The sequence below is a fragment of the Piliocolobus tephrosceles genome, chromosome 11 (assembly GCF_002776525.5).
Source record: "Piliocolobus tephrosceles isolate RC106 chromosome 11, ASM277652v3, whole genome shotgun sequence".
NCBI lineage: Eukaryota > Metazoa > Chordata > Mammalia > Primates > Cercopithecidae > Piliocolobus > Piliocolobus tephrosceles.
Window position 1 is genome coordinate 39,647,844 of NC_045444.1, and position 21,501 is coordinate 39,669,344.

General features: G+C 35.7%; 1 protein-coding gene across 10 annotated transcripts in view; it reads left to right on the forward strand.

Annotated features, from left to right (window-relative positions):
• GALNT13 (polypeptide N-acetylgalactosaminyltransferase 13) overlaps positions 1–21,501 on the forward strand; it is a 594,017-nt gene that overhangs the window by 64,882 nt on the left and 507,634 nt on the right. For 7 of the 10 annotated variants that reach the window (XM_031936436.1, XM_031936437.1, XM_031936432.1 and 4 more), the window contains exon 3: positions 11,576–11,821. In XM_031936436.1, the coding sequence (XP_031792296.1) occupies positions 11,680–11,821 (142 nt within the window). In that variant the 5' untranslated portion in view covers positions 11,576–11,679. Of the gene's footprint in view, positions 1–7,038; positions 7,250–11,575; positions 11,822–21,501 lie in introns of those variants that run through there. The other 3 variants (XM_023217516.1, XM_023217517.1, XM_031936435.1) reach the window with 2 other exon arrangements.

Sequence of the window (21,501 nt, forward strand, 5' to 3'; positions counted from 1 at the left end):
TATCTAAGTCTCTTTGTAGGTTCAAGAGAATTTCTGTGTCCCAGTGTTGGTAACAAATATAATGTCCTTCTTTTGTCTTTTTTGATCTTTGTTGCTTTAAAGTCTGTTTTGTCTGAAATTAGAATAGCAGCTCAATATTTTTTTGACTTTCCATTTGCTTGGTAGATTATTGTCCATACCTTTACTTTGAGCCTATGAGTATCATTGCATGTAAGATGAGTCTCCTGAAGTCAGCATATGCTTGAGTCTTGCTTCTTTATCCAAATCTTCACTTTGTGCCTGTTAAGTGGGGTGTTTATCCTGTTAAGTGGGAATGTTTAGCCTCTTTATGTTTAAGGTAAGTACTGATATGTGTAGATTTGATCCTGTCATCATGTTGTTATAGTAGCTTGTTGTTATGTAAACTTGATCATGGTAGGTATTTTATAGTGTCAGTGGGCTATTTATTTAAGTGAGTTTGTGTGTGTGTGTGTGTGTGTGTCAAGTAATGGTCTTTCATTTTCATGTTTAGCACTCCCTTAAAGACCTCTTGTAAGGTGAGTCTGGTGATGACAAATTCCATGAGCTTGTCTGAAAAGGATTTTATTTTTCTTTCTCTTATGAAGCTTCATTTGGCTGGATAGGAAATTCTTAGTTGGACTTTGTTTTCTTTAAGAATGCTGAATATAGGTCCCACAATCTCTTCTGGCTTATAAAGTTTCTACTGAAAGATCCATTATTAACCTGATGGTGTTCCATTTGTAGGTGACATGCCCTTCCTCTCTAGTTGCCTTTAACATTTTTTTGTGTGTGTTGACCTTGGAGAATCTGATGACTGCATGTCTTGGGGATGGTCATCTTTTATAGTATCTCAGAGGATTTTTCTGAATTTATCTTTAGTGCCTTAGCACAGTGTTGGCACTTATGTGGGCACTAAATTGTATCTGTAGGATAAATGAAAGGAATATTTTAGTTTTTATAATTAAAGTGGTTGTTTTATTCTTAATGTAATACATGCTTATAGTAAAAATTCAAGCTTACAGAAGACTGCAAATTCTGTTGTTCAGAGATTAGCAAGTTTAGTGAGTGTATCTTTCTAGAAATTTTCTGGAAATATGAAAATTTACACAGACACACATGCATATATCCTGCTTTTTCTGTGTGTGATGATTTCAGGTCTGTGAAGGGTCTGGAATTTGATTTCACCTGACATAAAAGCTAAAAGTTAGCTAGTTATTATTTCATGGATTTTGGCAGAATAGACTTCTGTATTAGAGCAAAGGACATTTTTTACTCATGGCACAGGAAGTACATGAGCCATCAGATGTCATGTGTCAATGCAGTTTGTCACATATTGGTCTTTTCACACATGCTTGCATATAGGGATATCCATTCTATGAAGATGGTATGACTATAGAAGTACAATATGTATTTGTGTGAGTTCCACTTGCTTCCTGTGTTTGTCCCAGATGGGACAAACAGTAGCCGTTTTTTCTCACCTCGTTTTTCAGTATTCCTTACTGCAAACACAATTATGAAAAGTGGCCTGGAGTGTTTGGGGCCTTACAGTGTTGGCATCCCCAGCAGGAAGTATTAGGAATTTATGAGAGTGAAGGAATGTCTCTCAATGATACCCACTCTTGATCTTCCATAATGTTGGCTTCTGGTGAATTTTCATGTGAGTATGGCACTCCATTGAACACCCTAAATAATGTGACAGTGGCTGGGGTCAGATTCACTTAGTTTTTCCTCATACAGTATTTACATAAGGCTATTATGAACAGAACTTCTAACAACAGGATTAGGCCAACCTGGAGTTTTGACTTTACTCATGTTTCCCCATGGTCCTGTACTCAGTCACTGTAAATAAGTCTAAGAGGATATCAATAGGTTTTATTCTATAAAGCCAAACTGTAGTAGTCTAAGAACAATGTATTATCCAGCACAACTGATACAAGGGAGTTTACATATAACTGCTTATCTTTGTTCACCATTGCAATAGATGATTTAATAGAATCTGAATTTCCATGGAGAGAGAGTCCATGGCTCACTCTGCTCATGTACAAACGTATAGCCCAAAGGGATACAAGTCTGTCCAATCAGGATTGTTTATTAAACTTTATTTGGATCATCATTACATTGGTCTGATTAAGCATGTGCCATGTTACTGAAGAGTTGTAGCCTGGATTGTATACATGGCATAAGCCAAAGTGCTCAGATATCAGGAGAAGCAAGTGAATTTCTATCAGCCAGATAGAAAAAATGTTATGTAAGTTCTTGTGTTTGTTTAGGTGGGAGGAAGGGTATCTTTTTGGGAGCAGCCATTTATGGCATCAGGCACAGCAGAGCAGTTTAGGACTGGCCATGCCCACATGAGTTTTTCTGTTTCATAGCACTTGGAAGAGATGACAAATGGAACAGCAGGCTGGATTGTCAGCCACAGATGCTACTTCACTCAGGCAGGCCATATGATTATTTTGCCAGGCTCTGATTCTGGATCTAGGTGACAAACACAGCGTTAATTAACCCATCCCCTTCCCCACAACTCTTGGTGTACAAGCCATTTCTTCCCCAGATGTCAGAATTATTGCTTTCTCCACAGCCATGACATTTTGTGTGCCCTATTTCAGTATAACTTTGCTTTTCTTCTCTCCAGTCCTCTATTAATCTAACCCAGAGCTTTCATATGAAAGTGTTAAATGCAAGAGGAACAGAGACATTTTTACAAAATATATAGAGACCCATTATACCTCCCATGTTTGCCCACATAGGCCATGGTAGAGGGATTCAGTTAGCAGTAATGTTAGCCATCTGTGTTTGCAGTTTCTGCATTCGCAGATTCAAGTAACCTTGGATTGAAAATATTTGCAAAATAACACGGTAAAAGTAGAAACACAACAATAAAATCACAGATAAAAACAATTTAGCATAACAACTATTTGCATAGCACTTACATTGTATTAGGTGTTATGAATAATCTAGAAATGACTTAAGGACTACGGGAATATGTGCATAGGTTATATAAAAATACTATGCCATTTTATATAATAGACTTGAGCATTGAGTTTGGAAAATCTAATACCTTGACTATCATTATATTATTAGGTGGCCTTTGCAACAAACGGCACAACATTGCCAGACTGTAGATGGGTCTGGAAACCAGCAAATATGACCCAGTTTAGTTTCATGGGCCATAGTGGTATGGCTGGAAGTGACTGATTGGCCTGAAACAGCAGCCCTGTAACCTGAAACCAGGTAGGATGGTGATGTAGGCACCTTTATCAAAGAGAGCCATAAATATTCTTATTCCTGCCATCCCTTCTTAGTGTTGACCAATACTTGTGTTTCAGGCCAAGGATAGGATTTACAATTTATTTTAAATGTGATAAAAGCTGTTGATCAATAATGAGCAGAACAGGGAAGATAACTAATTAAATTAAATTAAATTTTTTTTTTTTTTTGGGACAGAGTCTCACTCTGTCACCCAGGCTGGAGTGCATTGGCATGATCTCGGCTCACTGCAACCTGCACCTACAACGTGCAACCTGCACGTTCAAGCGATTCTCCTGCCTCAGCCTCCTGAGTAGCTGGGACTACAGGCGTGCACCACCAGGCCCGGCTAATGTTTTGCATTTTCAGTAGAGACGGGGTTTCACTGTGTTAGCCAGGATGGTCCCAATCTCCTGACCTTGTGAACTGCCCACCTTGGCCTCCTAAAGTGCTGGGATTATAGGTGTGAGCAACTGCGCCCGGCCATTAAATTTAAATTTTAACAGGAACCACCTGCCTTTTGTGTGAAGAATAGATTATAATGAGGGTACATTTAAGATGCTAAGGCATAGCAGATGATCAAGCAATTCTACACCTAGGTATATACCCAAGAACAATGAAAACATGACTACAGAAAATTTGTATGTAAATGTTCACAGCTTAAATTTTTCATGATAGTCAAAAGGTAGAAGCAACATAAATGTGCATCCACTGATGAATGGATAAATAAAATGTATATAGCTGTATAATGGAGTATTATGTGGCAATAAAAAGAAATGAAGTACTCGTATATGCTACATCGTGAATGAACATTGAAAACATTGTGCTAAGTGAGAGAAGACAGTCACAAAGGCAACATATTGTATGATTCAATTTATATGAAACATTCAAAATAGGAAAATTCATAGACAATAAATCAGATTAGTGATTACCTATGTCTATGGATGATGGTAGGATTTAGGGTTCTAGCAAAGGGGAGTGGTTTACTTTTTGAGGAAAGGAAATGCTCTAAAATTGATTGTGGTAATAGACACACAACTGTGTGACTATATTGCATTGTATACTTTGAATGATACAATGAGTGAATTATCAGATATATGAATTATATCTCAATGAAACTTTTTTAAAACAATCTAAGGCAGCATTTCACAATCCTGGTGGCTGCTTGGTCTGTAGTTGTAGTGGTGGGGAATTGGTGAAAAGTGGCACAAATCTGAAAGTGGAGCCAACAGAATTTGCTGCACAATCAAATATGCAATGTGAAAGAAACAAGTTGCTAGAAAGGAGTACACAGTTTTTGGCCAACCTGTACCAAATGCTGCTGAGGATTTTTGTAATATAATGATTAAGAATTGATCATTGGATTTGACCCTGACCTTGTCAGGGTATTGTAAAACCTTGTGTAACTTGTCACATAAGATTTCCACATAGTGGCAGGACCTAAAGCCTGTAAAGTTTAAGAGGGAATGGGAGGATAGGGATATATAGACATACATAATTATTTTCAAAAGTTTTACATTACACGTGAATAGATGGATGTAGGGGTACCTGAAAAGAGATGTGTGGTGAAATTACTTTATTTAAATATTATTATAAATATAACATCTTTGCATGTTGGTAATAATGACTTGTGAGAAAAGATAAACTAATGCAGAAAAGTCAAATCCTTGAATATGTGAGGGCAGGGGGCTTAAAGGGACAGTTCACCATGGTAACAGCTGGACTTGCCAAATTTGGTATGGTGGTATTAGAAACAAGCAAGTGATACATTTAACATGGTAGTATGCAAAATTCTCTCCTGATTGTTTGTATGTTCTCTGTTAAATGTAGATGCATAGTGATCAGCCATGAGAAAAAGCAAGTGTGGAGATGACAATATGAGGAAGTCAAATAAACTGCAAAATTGTTGTCTGAAAGATGGAGATTGATTTGGACTCCACTGCAATGTGGGCATAGATTTAAAATGAGAAGAGGTGAAATAATTTGGGAGTTTCGTGCCAGCCAAGTTCACCTGTTTGCATGTAGAAGTGAAGTACAGGAAAGTGGGTTTAACTAGCCAATGTATTCCTTTACTGGGACTGCTATAATTAATGCCACAGACTGGGTGCCTTAAACAACAAAAATGTATTTTCTCTCACAGTTCTGGAGGCTAGAAGTCCAAAATCAAGATGTCAGCAGTGTTGATTTTATTCTGAGGCCTCTTTTTGTGATTGACAAATGGTTGCCTTCTCTCTGTGTCTTCACGGGGTTTTCCTGTGTCCTAATCTCCTCCTTGAAGGGTACCAGTCAGATTAGATGAGAGTCCACCCATCTCACCTCATTTCATCTAATTACCTTTTTAAATCCCCTATTTCCAAATATGGTTCCATTCTAAGATACTAGGGGTTAGGACTTGAACCCATGAAGTTTTGGAATGTGGCAGGCAAGGGCAATTCAGCCCATAACAACAAGTGCTGTAGTTTTAAAATTTAAATATATTGGAGTTAGAGAGGGTGTATGTAAGAGAAGTGTAATCCCGTTCTCATATAGCTTACCACTTAAGAAAGTGGGACAAATAAGAAACAAAAAACCCACAATTTTTCAGTAAATTGGGGGTGACAATTGCTAAGAAGGAAAGTTAGGTGGGGTGAGAAGATAAGAGAGTGAGTAAAGTGTGTGTGCTGTTTTATATAGGCTGTTAGGAAAGCTCTTGGTGATGTGACATTTAAGCAGGAAGGAAGATCTGAAGGAAACAAGAGCAGGGAGCCATGAACCTACGACTAGGGGGAGAAAGCACAATCACACATGCGCTGAGGCAAGCTAGTAATTGGCATATTTAAGCAACAGCCAGGAGACCTAAGTGACTGATGGTGAACATGGTAGGAAATGAGATCAGAAAGGCATTAAGTAGAAGCTCTCTTATCTGGTGAACTTGTGACTACAATTTATTTAATTCAAAAGTTGACGATATCAGGGAATCATATGGTACCTATTTACCTTTAAAAGGGAGGTACAATTTACACAGAGTGAAATGCATTGATCTTAAGTGCACAGTTTAATAGGTTTTTGCTATTGTAAAACCTTGTGTAACTCATACCACGTTAGAAACTACATCTAAAATAGTTCTGCTATGTGGTGCTCTTGTTCTCCAATCCCCTGAATGCCTACACACTGAGCATGCAATGTTTCCTCAAGGGTGGGCAGGGAGAATCCTCATTATTTTCTCTGGCACTTTCAATGATGTTTCTGATGATAACAATATAAGTGTTACTACTAGTAATAATAACTAATGTATAATGAGTTCTTGTGTGCCAGGCACAGTTATAAGAGGTTGCATGTTACATCCCTGTACTCATCCTAGTCTTACAAGGTAACTACTACTATTCACATTTTGTGAATAGGAAAACCAAGGCCTTGAACATTTAACTTGAATCAAGTTGTACAATTAGTGAGTGTTGGAACCCAGACTCAAATTATGACAAAGTAACTGAAACGTTTTCTTTTACAGCCTATGTTAGGTTCCCTCCTAAGAATTGAACTTTATATTATCAATATTCTCCCTTTCCTTAGTTGATATACAAATGAGGACATTTTTTGTTGTTTTTCTTCAGTTTTGTTTATTTCTTCTCTTCTGCTATCTTCCATTAAAAAGCATTTATTTGGCACTATATTTGTTGGCTTCTTTGTCTCTTAGTTTAACCTTTAGTGTGATGTGGTTATTACAGCAGACACTTTGGTTTAGGCTGTGAGTGGATTTCCTGGGTTTAACTTAAGTTTTTATCTTTTTTGTTTGTTGGTTTGTTTTGACAGAGTCTTGCTCTGTTGCCTAGGCTGGGGTGCAATGGCACACTCTCGGCTCACTGCAATCTCTGCCCCACAGGTTCAAGTGATTCTCCTGCCTCTGCCTCCTGAGTAGTTGGGATTACAGGAGTCCGCCACCATGCCCAGCTAATTTTTACATTTTTAATAGAGACAGGGTTTCGCCATGTTGATCAGGCTGGTTTCAAACTCCTTACTTTAGGTGATCTACGTGCCTCGGCCTCCCAAATTGCTGGGATTGTAGGTGTGAGCCACCGTGCCCGGCCAATTTTTTATCTTTTTTTTTTTTTTTTTTTTTTTTTTGAGACGGAGTCTGGCTCTGTGGCCCAGGCTGGAGTGCTGTGGCCGGATCTCAGCTCACTGCAAGCTCCGCCTGCCGGGTTCACGCCATTCTCCTGCCTCAGCCTCCCAGTAGCTGGGACTACAGGCACCGCTACCTCGCCCGGCTAGTTTTTTTTTTTTTTTTTTGTAGTTTTTAGTAGAGACGGGGTTTCACCGGGTTAGCCAGGATGGTCTCGATCTCCTGACCTCGTGATCCGCCCGTCTCGGCCTCCCAAAGTGCTGGGATTACAGGCTTGAGCCACCGCGCCCGGCCCCCAATTTTTTATCTTTATTCATGCAAAGATCTGTTTCCCTATCAGTCAGACCTGAAGCTAATTTATGGTATTTTTTCAGGGCTTACTCACTACATTTATCAGCCTATAAACCAAACTCTGCAAAATTATTTGGTCATTAGCTCACAGAAGCTCCTGCCTACTTAAAATATTTAAAGTATGCTGAGTGCCTGAAACTTCTGGAAGGATTACCAGCAGCCTTACACTAGTTTCCAGGATCCCTTGGCAGCCTCAAGGATAGCCTCATAAAATAGACTGAAAAAATTTGCTCCCATTACACAATTTTCTACAAAAGAAAGTTTATGACTATAGATAAAAATATGTCTAATAGCAAGTAAATTAGATTCCCTGAGTAAGTAATAACTTCCTAATTAAAAAAGAACAACAAATAACAAACCAAAGCAAAAACAAAAACTTTTTTTCTTTTTAACAACATAGTGACAAAGCCCTAAACTTTATCTAGATTTATTTCTTCTATTTAAAATCAATTTTTTTTGTTTGTTTGTTTGAGATGGAGCTTCTCTCTTGTTGCCCAGGCTGGAGTACAGTGGTGCCATCTCTGTTCATTGCAGCCTCTGCCTCCTAGGTTCAAGCCATTCTGCTGCGTCAGCCTGCTGAGTAGATGGGATTACAGGCACACACCACCATGCCCGGCTAATTTTTGTATTTTTAGTAGAGACAGGGTTTCAGTATGTTGGCCAGACTGGTCTCCAACTTCTGACCTCAGATGATCCGCCCGTCTCGGCTTTCCAGAGTTCTGGGATTACAGGCATGAGCTACTGTGCCCAGCCTTAAAATCAATTTTTAATAAAGACAGGAAATATGGTATACATTTTCAAGTAAAAATCCTATGATATAGACAATCTTGCTGATACCATTACTTAATGTTTTTGAAACAATTAGGAAAAGGGTAATAGTATTGGATAGAAAAGGCTGTAGTTAAGGCAAGTTGTTCATGCACTACATTGGCTTGGCAAGCCAGGGATATGAAGAACTTGGATTTTCTGACTGTTTGAGAAACAGAACAGTATTTGCAAATAAATAGGGGTTTCCTGGAATAGAAACATAATGCAGATGCTGATTCTCTTAAATAAACCTGGGCCACCAACTGTGCTTATGTTGGTTAGTATTCTGTGTTTAAAGTACCATTTTTCTGCTCAGTTTTCTTCTCTTAAGAGGAATATTGAAATACAATATACAAGATTATTATTTTATAAGTGCCAGGGGATTAGATCTCTGTGAATGATAAAGTTTAGCCTGTTTTCAAGGCTTAGGTGTTTTCAAGATGTAGATAAAATTTAAAAACTTAAAAAAATAAGGAGAATCTGTTTCGTAATTAGATAAGAAGTTTAAACAGCAACTTACTTTTTCACATGAAATGGTATAGTTAGAATTCTTTCAGTGCTAATGTATTAATACATAGTGCTACCAGGCTATGAAATCAGGATAATTTGAATACTGCTTGAAGTGGCAATAATATGTAATTTTGACTTTTTATCATAACTAAAGTTTAAATTAAATTCTCAATAACCTCAGCTGTTTAGGCTCTTATTAGGAAATGACTTAGCTTAGACATTTTAATATTTAATTAATACTGAGTGATTTCAAATTTTCTATTATAATAATATTCTTCATCTTTTCTTAAACAATATTTTAAATTCTTTATCTTGCTTAAGCTTCACAATATTTTGTGAGATTGATGGGACAGAAAATATGTTAAAAACAAATGAAGCACTGAAAAGCAAGATACCTACCTAAGGTCATCCCTTTATTTGATGACAGAGCCAGGCATGGTGCTGTTTACATCTTCCACTGATCATTTATGTGTAAGGTACTCCTTATAAACTTGGGGATAGCTGTGTAGTGACCATCAGTGTTATATGTACTTCTCCATGGAATTATTTTCTATGATAAACTGAAAGGATCTACCCTATCTTAAGACTGAATACAGAAAATTTGATAGCTTGAATTGTTTTATATCTCAAATTGAGAAAAGAATGTACACAGTAACAGGAAATAAGTATGGGACAATAATTCCTTTATTATCAGGTTTGGAGGCTGATTTCCAATATTTAGCTATCATTTTTATAGAAAATTAAAGTGGAAATGAAACAAAGTAGATAATAATATGTTACTTTTTCTAAGAAAAAAACACCCAAATGTCATGTATTCTTTAGATTTACATATATCTCTCCATTTTATATGTGTGTGTGTATATATATATATTTTCTGAATAAATGTAAATGTAATGTTTTTGTAGTTACTAAAATAAAATCTGTTACAATAATTATTTTGTAACTGGCACTTTATGTGAATTTTGAATTTGTTGCTAGTTTAGGTTGATTATAACAGGCAACAGAATTTCTGTTGCTTTATGGTGCTGTCAGCTGCTGTTAATTTAAAGAGCTTGTGCTCATCAAATTATACTTTGATGTTTTTATTCTGAGACACACGTTTATGAAATATTTCAAGTGTCTTTGTATTTAATACTGTTCACCCCAAATAGCTCTGTCAAAACTTCATCACTTATTCACATCAACAAGTTTATATTTTACTTGATATTATTTGAAATGTAACAAATGGTATCAGATTATGTTTTGTCTGATTTACTTACTTTATAGATAAAAGTTGGTTAACCAGGTAAACAAATGTAGTAGTATACATAAAATGCTCAATGTAGTATAAATAAAACAAATATGTGTAAGGTATTCATTCTGCACTTATCTTGGAAAATGTCTCTTAATAATTATGTGTCTATCTTTGTTATAGCCGTTAGAATTCTTGCTCTGATTATTTTAAATCATTTATGTTAATATGTTTTTCCTCTGATAAATTGGATGCATGCCATCTATTCTAAATACACATTTGTTGTAGATACTTTCTATGCAGATCAGCTGGGATTTTGGAGGCTATGTAATTATTAATTGTGTCTTGTAATTGCTCTACTTAAGAATATGAGAACAATTTTTGCTATTTTATATATTTATTTTATTTTATTTTATTTTTATGTGTGTATGTATTATTTTTTTGGAGACAGAGTTTCGCTCTTGTCACCCAGACTGGAGTGCAGTGGTGCAGTCTCGGCTCACTGCACCCTCCACCTCCCAGGTTCAAGTGATTCTCCTGCCTCAGCCTCACGAGTAGCCGGGAATACAGGCATGTGCCACCATGCCTGGCTAATTTTTGTATTTTTAGTACAGACGTGGTTTTACCATGTTGGCCAGACTGGTCTCAAACTCCTGACCTCAGGTGATCCACCTGCCTCGATATCCCAAAGCACTGGGATTACAGGTGTGAGCCACCATGCCCAGCTCTGTTTTATGTTTTAATAATTATCTGTTCTGCAAGATGCTTTATATGTATGATTCTACGTAATCCTCATAACAAATGAGGTCTAGGTTTGGCATTTCTATCCACATTATACATATGAGGAAACTGTGGCTTAGAAAGTCTTCTATCCCTAGGAGGTGTATGGACCTAGACGTGTGTCTATAAAGGCCAGATCTTAGATGCTATAATATAATGTATCCTAGGATGATTTCTATTTCAGTATTATTGACTAGTCAGAGGTACTGAATTAGAGTAAACTCAGAATTGCACTATTTGACAACCTGGTGCTATAAAGAATATCATGATATGACTTTAAGGTCATTACAATACAACTTAAAGGAATCAAATAGTTTGTCAAGGGCCTAGCAGAGTAGTGGCAGATCTAGTATTAGGTATTAAAATGTTAGCCAACTAGCTTGCTAGCAGCTTTCATTTATTTAGGCTTTTAATTTTGGATTCGAAGGCTTGAGTGCTGATATATTTGAGAGCATTAAATAAGTCCTACATTTCATGTTGTATGTTCTTTATCCAAAAATCTATTGTACAGTTAATGAAATTTTCTTCTTCTTTTTTTTTTAATACAGTGGAATGTATCCTGCTTTTATCTTGGAGTTCACCTGTGTGGCTTGGATTTATCACAGTAGCATTTGTCTTCAATCTGTGTGTTAACTAGAAATCAAGGAAAGACATGAGGAGATTTGTTTACTGCAAGGTGGTTCTAGCCACTTCACTGATGTGGGTTCTTGTTGATGTCTTCTTACTGCTGTACTTCAGTGAATGTAACAAATGTGATGATAAGAAGGAGAGATCTCTGCTGCCTGCATTGAGGGGTAAGTGCTTATGAAGCAAATATTTTTGTAGAGATGCCTTGACAAAATAAGAAACTTCAGAATCAGAAGAGTTTTGCCTTAGTGAGTTAGAAGAGCATTTTGTCAGCACTATTAATGCATGTTTAACCATGAGGAAGTTACTTTACTTTTCCTGGTCTTAGATGTCTTCTTGGAAGAAATGAGAACAGTTAGCTAACCTCTAAGATAGCATTCAACCTAATAAATTCTGGTGTTCTATGACTGTATGAAAAGAACAGTTTAGTGAACATTCAAACTGGGCAGAATTTTAAATCTAGGCTCCTAGAAGCCAAAAGCCTTTAAAGACCAAGCACATAACATAAAACGGAAAAACCACTAAAGTGAGACAGGTGGCGATTTTAGCAAACGAACTGTGCATGAATGACACCACTAAAGACTTCCAAAACAGTTGAAATAAAACAACCAGTTTTTACAACAAAACACATGGTGGTATGCAGTTTTACCAGATTGCAGGCTGTATGTTAAGTGAAAAAGATAATTTCAAGTATACTATAAAATTACTTTAATTCAGTATTTTCCTCTTGAGGGACCAGTTTCAAAGACTAAATATGAATGTAAACATAATAATTTGTATGAATGGTTATTTATCAAGTAAAGCCAGAGAAATTTGTTTTTTGTGAAGTTATTCCAAACAATTTTCTCTATGCTTGCTTTTTTGTTGACTTCAAGATCTATAAATATGTTTCTGAAGTATTCCTAGAAAATTCAATACTTCTAAAATATGTAAGAGTACTCAAAATTAGTTTTGTTCTCATTGAATGAACATATTCTCTGTTTGGCAAAAGTTTTATGCATAAATATGACAAAAAGCAAGCTTCAATTGAAGTTTGATGAAATGTTTGTACCTTTTGGAAAAGTGAATCTAAATTATCAAGTTGAGATTTACATTTATTTAATGAATGTGATCTGCTTTTAATGCTATAGATATTTTTGAGATATTTATTGAACAAAATATTTTAATAAGCAGAATTTCATTAACACTCTCAGTTTATATGAAGTTTAGGGAAACATAAGAGCTTTTCCAAAATTTAATTTTTGTTCAAAGAGTATTTTAGATATATTGAGTTTGCTTTAGATTACAAAAATGCTCTTGTTCATTTAGGGGTATCCTGAATTGCTTCCTTGTCTTTTAAAATGGAGCTTTCATTTTAGATTTTGACTAATATAAATAATTAAAAAAATTTTGGGAGTGACTGATGCTAGACCCATTTAGGTAGTTTACATGCATTTTTTGTGCCTTTATACACAGTTATTCTGAGAGGGGAACGTTATAAGTCCACGTTTTTGACAAATGAACATGGGGAATGATTTGCTGATCTTTAGTTAAAACCCCAGAATTAATCAGCCTTTTCAGCTTCTTTGTCAGAATCAGTTGAGTTGCTTGCTGCTTGGCTGAATGTAGAAAAGTGTTTTTGATGGATTACATCAGTTTGGAATGATCACTCTGTCATTTGTTGAAGGAAACCATCTAGGTTGGTCACCCACACACAAAAATGTTATAATCTGATTCAGCAAAACTTTGATAGGCTTTCCTACAAGTAACAAAAAGGTACAGTTTTGCTGATTTATGTCCTTAATGCTCCTTAAGTCTTAAATCTCAAAATGTGAAATTTAACAATGCAAGGCAAAAATAACTTTTCCTTGTACTTAAATTGTAATTAAACTGTTGTTCTCTTTGTTTACAAGACTTGTTGTTTTACTTCGTTCAGGTTGTTAAAAAAATGTAGACTTGGTGGCTAACAAATAACAGGCATTTATTTCTTATAATTTTGGAGACTGGGGATTCCAAGATGAAAGTGCTAGCAGATGCAATTTCTGATAAGGGCTGTTCCTTATAAACAGCTGACTTCTCACTAACCTCACTAGGCAGAATAGTTGAGAAATCTCTCTGGGGCATATTTTGTAAGGGCACTAATCGCATTTGTGAAGGTTCCACCTTCGTGACTTAACCATCCCCCAAAGGCCCTATCTCCTAATATCACATTGAGTTTAGGATTTCACTATATGAATTTTGCAGAGACACAAACATTCAGTACATTGTACTACTTTCAAGTTTTATATTAATACTATTTGTCTTGAATAAATGGAAAATAGACTTGAGGGTTTTAATTTCATTTTCAATTGTCACTTATTTCAGAATTTTACTTTAGGAATGTGTATCTTGTTTTCAAAATATTTTATTTGTAAGCAGATCATGCTATGCAAAGTGTATCTAACTGAATTTTTCGTGTTTTAAGTCTGCTAAAACAAGCTTTTTTACTTATAAAAAGATCCTTCTGAACCTGTGCATCTCCATTATTAAAGCAAAGGTTTTGGAGTAGGCAGTTTCTAAGATCACTTATATGTCTAAATTTTAAACAATTCATAAGTACCCAATATTAGCATACACTATTAGTTAATTTTTGAGATATTTTCATTCATTCCTTCATTCATCAATTAATTAATTATTTATTAAGTTCTTACTGTATGCAAATCCTGGGGGTATAACTGAGGTCCCTGACGTTTGGGACATAAGGGAACAAGGCTCCCACCTGTCATGGAGCTTAAAGTGAAATATATAGTAAACATTTTTCTCTTTCTGTATGTATTTATGTGACTCTGTGTGTGTGTGTGTGTGTGTGTAATCATGTGACATATAATTTTTTGGTCAACAACTGACTACATATATGATAGTGATCCCATAATATTTTAGTAATGATCACCGACATTGAGTTAGTTTTTTTCATATGATTTTTGGCCACATGTATGTCTTCTTTTGAGGAGTGTCTGTTCATGTCTTTTGCCCACTTTTTAGTGTTTTTTTTCTTGTAAATTTATTTTCAGTTCCTTATAGATGCAGGATATTAGACCTTTGTCAGATGCATAGAGTGCAAAAATTTTCTCCCATTCTGTAGGTTGTCTGTTTACTCTGTTGTTAGTTTCCTTTGCTGTGCAGAAGCTTTTTAATTTAATTAGATCACATTTGTCAATTTTTGCTTTTGTTGCAATTGCTTTTGGTGTCTTCATCATGAAATCTTTGTGTGTGTCCATGTCCTGAATGGTATTGCCTAGGTTGTCTTCCAGGGTTATTATAGTTTTGGGTTTTACTATATTCAAGTATTTAATCCATCTTGAGTTAATTTTCTACATAATGTAAGGAAGGTGTCCAGTTTCCATTTTCTGCATATGGCTAGCCAGTTCTCCCAGCACCATTTATTGAATAGGGAATCCTTTCCCAATTGCCTATTTTGGTCAGGTTTGTGAAAGATAAGATAGTTGTAGGTGTGCAATCTTATTTCTGGGTTCTGTATTCTGTTCCATTGGTCTATATGTCTGTTTTTGTACCAGTACCATGCTGTTTTCGTTACTGTAGCCCTGTAGTATAGTTTGGTGTTGCTCTTTTTGCTTAGGATTGCTTTGGCTTTTGGGCTTTTTTTTTGGCTTCATATGAATTTTAAAATAGTCTTTTCTGTTTCTGTGAAGAATGTTAATGGCAATTTAATGGGACTAGAAAAAAAGCTCAACATCACTGATTATTAGATAATTGCAAATCAGAACCACAATGAGATTCCATCTCATGCCAATCAGAATGGCTACTATTAAAAAGTCAAAAAACAACATATGCTGGTAAGGTTGTGCATAAAAAGGAACACTTATTTCCTGTTGGTGGGAGTGTAAATTAGTTCAGCTATTGTGGAAGACAGTGTGGTGATTGATTCATCAGAGACCTAAAGACAGAAATACTATTCAACCCAGCAATCCCATTAGTGTATAATACCCTAAGGAATATAAATCGTTCTATTATAAAGAGACATTCATGCATATGTTCATTGCAACACTATTCATATTAGCAAAGACATGGAATCAACCTAAATGCCCATCAATGATAGGCTAGATAAAGAAAATGTGGTACATATATACCATGGAATACTATGTAGCCATAAAAAAGAATGAGATCATGTCCTTTGCAGGGGCATGGATGGAGCTGGAGGCAATTAGCCTTAGCAAACTAATGCAGGAACAGAAAACCAAATAGCACATGTTCTCATTTATAAGTGGGAGCTAAACAATGAGGACACATAGAAACGTAGACAGGAACAACACACACTAGGGTTGAGGGCAGGAGGAGAGAGAAGATCAGAAGATCAGGAAAAATAACTAATGAGTAATGAGTATTAGGCCTAATACCTGGGTGATGAACAAGTGTGTACGACAAACCCACATGACACATGTTTACTGATGGAACAAACCTGCACATGTGCCCCTGAACTTAAAATAAAAGTTAAACAAATTATAACATTTTGCTGTACCTTTTCTATGTTTGGATATGTTTAGATACACAAATACTTATAATTGTGTTATAATTTCCGATAGTATTGAGTGTAGTAACATGTTAAACATGTTTGTAGCCTAGGAGCAATAGGCTATACCATACAGCCTAAGTGTGCAGTAGGCTATACTATTTAGTCTGTGTAAGTACATTCTATGATGTTTGCACAATGATGACATCATCTAGTGATGCTCTTCTCAGAACACTTCCCCATCATTATGCAATGAATGACTGAATATATATTCCACTAAAAAGGTAAAATAAGTTAGAAATGATTACAAAACATAATTGATATTGGGATCAGGAAGAAGAGGACACTGGATCTGGAGTACTGGACAACATTTCTCAAGCCAGGCATGGTGGTGTGTGCCTGTAATCCCAGGTACTCAGAAAGCTGAGGTGGGAGGATTGCTTGAGTTCAGGAGTTTGAGTCCAGGCTGGGCAATATAGTGAGACTTCATCTCAAAAAAGTGAAAAGAAAAAAAAGAACCTTCACAAAGGCTGTAACATTAAAATTGAGGTTTACAGCATAAGAGTAGGAAATAACTAGTAAAAAGCAAAAAAATGCTAACATTCTAATGGAATGACAAAGATTCCAGAAAGCCCAGGATACTTCTAAAGGGGAAAAATACAGAGTGGGGATGTGACAAGTCTTAAAATTTAGAGTAATTAAGCCTATATAATTGGAACAGAGAAGCACAGGGGGAGACAAATTGTCCAAAGGAAGAGAATTAGCCCTCTGATGGCGAACCACATATGTACATATGTTTGGAACATTCTGTATATGACAGAAGGGGCACTGCAGATCAATGTGGAAAAGAGAGGCTGTTCAATAAATGGAACTGAGAATAAAGTGGCAATCCATGTGGAAAGAGACGAAATTGGATGCCTAACTCATGTCATGAAGTTTGGATTTAGGACTTAAATGTCAAAAACAAGGCTAAAACTTTAACAGAAAAATATTTAGACATCTATAAGACCTTGGAATAAAAAATTCTTAAAACATAAAAATTTACCACAAAGTATTGAGAATTTGACTAGGTTAAACTTGAGAAAGTTAGTTCATTCAAATGTACTTTAAAGAAGGTAAAAAGAGAAGTTAAAAATCGTAGAATATATATAAAGAAAACGCAATTGACAAGTTATTAAGTACATAAGTAATTTGATTGTTATATATATCAAGTATATATAAAAATTTTCTATAACTAATAAGAAAAACCCAAATAATCCAATAGAAAAAGTGGGCAACAGAACTGAAGTGACACTTCATAGAAAATGAAACACATATAACAAATAAATTTGTGAAGAAATAATTAACATGAGCTTTACTTGGAAAACTGCAGATCAAGGCTACAGTGATATATCACTTGTATTTAGTCAGTTGGCAAACACTATAAATGGCTGATAATACCAATTGCTAAAGGTGATGTGTCTCTACATTTTTATAATAACTTCAGGTAACAGTTGGGCATTATCTCTGAAATCTGAACATTCATATGTAACTCAGCACTTAAAGTCATATACCCAAGATAATTTATTTCACATAAACAAAATATCCATAGCACTACAATTTATAAAAATAAAGCCTGAAAATAACCGATAGATCTATTAGTGGAAAAGTTGATGAATAAATGTTGGTATATCAATACAAAGAAATCTTATATGGTAGTTTAGTAGTTAAAATGAATGCAGTTCATTTTGACTTCCATCAACATGATTGAATCTTGAATATATAATAGTAAATTATGTACAGAAACTACCTATTGGGTACTATGTTCACAGCCTGAATAATGGGATAATTTGTACCCCAAACCTGAGCATCACACGGTATATCCATGTAACAAACTTGCACATATACCCCGAATCTAAAATAAAATTATAAGAAAAAAAAAATATATCCTTCAAAGATTATATACAATATAACACTGCTTAAAACACTAAAAATAACTAAAATTTTAAAAATGTAGACTTTAAGAATATAGAAAAATACAACAAAACTTTTCAAAAGCCAAACAATACTAATTATGAATATGGGAATTAGGATGTTGTCTGTCATGTGTGCGGGAGATTGGGGTATGAGATGGGGGTGAACATTTTGACTGAATGTAGGGTATTACTACAGTCCTAGATTTGATTTGGAATGGGTTTGATGTGTCTTTTTCATCATATGGATAACTAAATGAGTGAATAAGATACACTGAATGGATTAAAAGTGGGAAGCCACTGAATGAACTTAAAAATCAAAGCAAACAGGATACGAGTTGTGTCACAGAAGGATTGCTGTGGATACAATGTAGAAAATGGAATAGAGAAGAGCTGTTCTTTCCCGGAGGTCTGGGTAAGAGTCTGTGGCATTATTCCATGTAGTCTGTGTAGGAAATGATGTCTGCTTAGAGCCAAATAGTGCACAGTGAGGTGTGAGAGGAGTAGGTAATACCAAGAGGCATTTCATACATGAGATTAAGAGAGTTGGATTGCGTGCTTGATTCTGGCAGGTGTAGGAGATGGGAGTGTCAAGGTCAAGTCTCTGGATTTTTGCAGGAATTTGTTTGATCCAATTTCCTGAGAGAAGGAAGGATGTAGGAGATGATTCGAGGGTGGACATTGATTTTATTTTGGACACGTTGAATTTAGGATGCCTGTTAGGGCTCTGAAAGGAACTATTCAGTAGGAAGTTGGCTACATCATTACACTCTAAATATCAAACTTGAGAAAACAGTCACTTTAATGGACATTTTTCTAAAATGGATGACATTCTCATCTCCTTTTTTAAAAGTGAAGTTTATGGGCTATAATGGAATCTTTGTTACAAAGTCAGTATTATCATTTTACACATCAATTATTGAATGATGCTATAAAAAATAAATGATTTCAGGGACTTTATGGGAACATGTAGACTGATTCCAATATTAGATGCAGACCCATGAACACTATTTGTTCTTCTGTTTTTTAAAGGATTGCTCTTGGGTAACATAAATACTCGTTAGGGGATGATATTAACCCTTTCGTGACACTCTGATGCCACCTGGAATTAAAGTGCAGTGAAAATATTTCTGACTCCTAAATGGTATGGAATACTAAGTGCTGCTACTCTCAGTTTGGCAAAGTTAGAATAGGTGTTTGAGAGAATAGGTGTTTTAAAAGCAGGGTGATGCCACAGTGCACCTGCAAACACTGTGGAAATTTGAGGACGTGTGGTAGGTTTGCATGGGCATTATGCAAGGTAAGTTTGCAAGGATCCATGCATAGTGGATCCTTGTCCTGGCTTCCCACTTATGGCCTATATTCTCAGGCAAGTAGATTAGTCTCTCTGGGCCTCAGTAGTAATATGAAATGAATATGAGTCATGATTTTTAAAATCATGCCAGTCCGAAGTGAATTATTATATGTTTCTAGTTTTAAGAAAATAAACCTATAGAAAACCAGCTATTTTATTATCTAGTTTTTGGTTCGTCTATAGATATATTTAGTTTGAGATGAGAAATGGTCATACAGAGAATACAAAATGGGAAAGGATCTGCTTAGAAACTCCAGAGGTTTCTTATCATCACAGAGGGCAAAAGGGATATGATGTTATGATATTTATTAGAGTTATCTAGAGGGACAGAACTAATAGGATAGATGTATATATGAAGGGGATTTTATTAAAGAGTATTTACTGACACAATCACAAGGTGAAGTCCTACAATAGACTATTGCAGACAATAGTCTGCAAGCTGAGGAGCAAAGAAGCCAGTCCAATTCCCCGAACGTCAAAAGTTGGAAAGTCGACAGTGCAGCCTTCAATCTGTGGTCGAAGTTCTAACAGCCTCTGGCAAACCACTGGTGTAAGTCCAAGAGTCCAAAAGCTGAAGAACTTGGAGTTCAATGTTCGAGGGCAGGGATCATCCAGCACAGAAGAAAGATGAAGGACAAAAGACTTAGCCCATCTAGTCCTTCCATGTTCCTCTGCCTGCTTTTATCCTAATCATACTGGCAGCTGATTAGATGGTACCTACTCAGATTGAAGGTGGGTCTGCCTCTCCCAGTCCACTGACTCAAATATTAATTTCCTTTGACCACACCCTCACAGATACACCCAGGATCAATACCTTGCATCCTTCAATCCAATCAAGTTGACACTCAATATTAACTATCACATGATATTCTAGAAGGGAAGGAAAGCTACCTTTCTTTGTCTTATTCTGAACTTTAAACATATGACATATGCATAGGAAATGAAATGAAATTTACTTGAAAAAAGGGAAAAATAGCAAAGCAAGAATTTCTGATTCTATAGAAAAAAGATACATACATTAGTCAATAATAATAACAATAATAATTTTAAGTATTAACTGTTCTAAATTATTTATAAGTGCTACGTTAGTAAATTCTCACAAAAAATCTGTAAAGTTGGCATTATTATTATTATTATTATTTTTACATGTGAGGAACTGAGACAAAGAGAGGGTAGAGATCTGCCAGAACTTTTACAACCAGTGGAACAAGCTTTGATTATTATAGTATAAGTCACAAAATGATTCTGTCATCAGTAAATACCAGTTTGCATTGGAATTCAAGTACTGTGTTTTCATTTGGATACCAGTGTGGTGATGCACATTCTGAAAACTCCATGTTTTGTCTTTACTCTCAGAGACACTCTACACCCTCCAGGTCTCCCTAGCCTGTAGGATGTGTAAATCTCAGCCAGGAAAATATTTACTAGTGATCATTCTGCTTGCAGATAATTAGTAAGACAGTTATCACCTTCTCTGGCATTTTAAGTTGCTCTAACTCACTTTTGTCCCTCAGACCTCCCCAGTGCTGTTCTGAATTGGGAGAAATCAAGAAAATAAGTGGAATTGCTGACCAATGATTTCAGTTCAAAATCTCTACATTTTTCTTGGTGCTGCCAGGGAGGCTAAGGTTTCTTCTCTTAAATCCAGGGAGACATATGGCCTTGTTCTCTTACATGTTTGGCAAAAGGCTGTTGTGTCAGCCTTTTCTTTTTTAGCTTTTTAAATTATCTCCTCCTTATAGCCACGCACTCATTTATTAAACAGCAAACGTTTGTTGATTTTGTCTGATTAATCTTTGGTGCTTTGGGGGAGAATTCCTGTGTTTACATAGGGGAAAACTAAACACGGTGAATTAAAGCAATAAAACTAACTGCAAAGTTTTAAAATATATGGCTTCATCTTTTGCAAGATAGGTACAGGGTATGATTGATTAAAATGCATTGTCAGTATTGGAATTGCCCTTAATAAATTATAATTGACCACTGGAATGTTCAGGTTATAATATTTATAATTATAAAACAGTGGAATATACCAACACAATTGATTTGGATTAA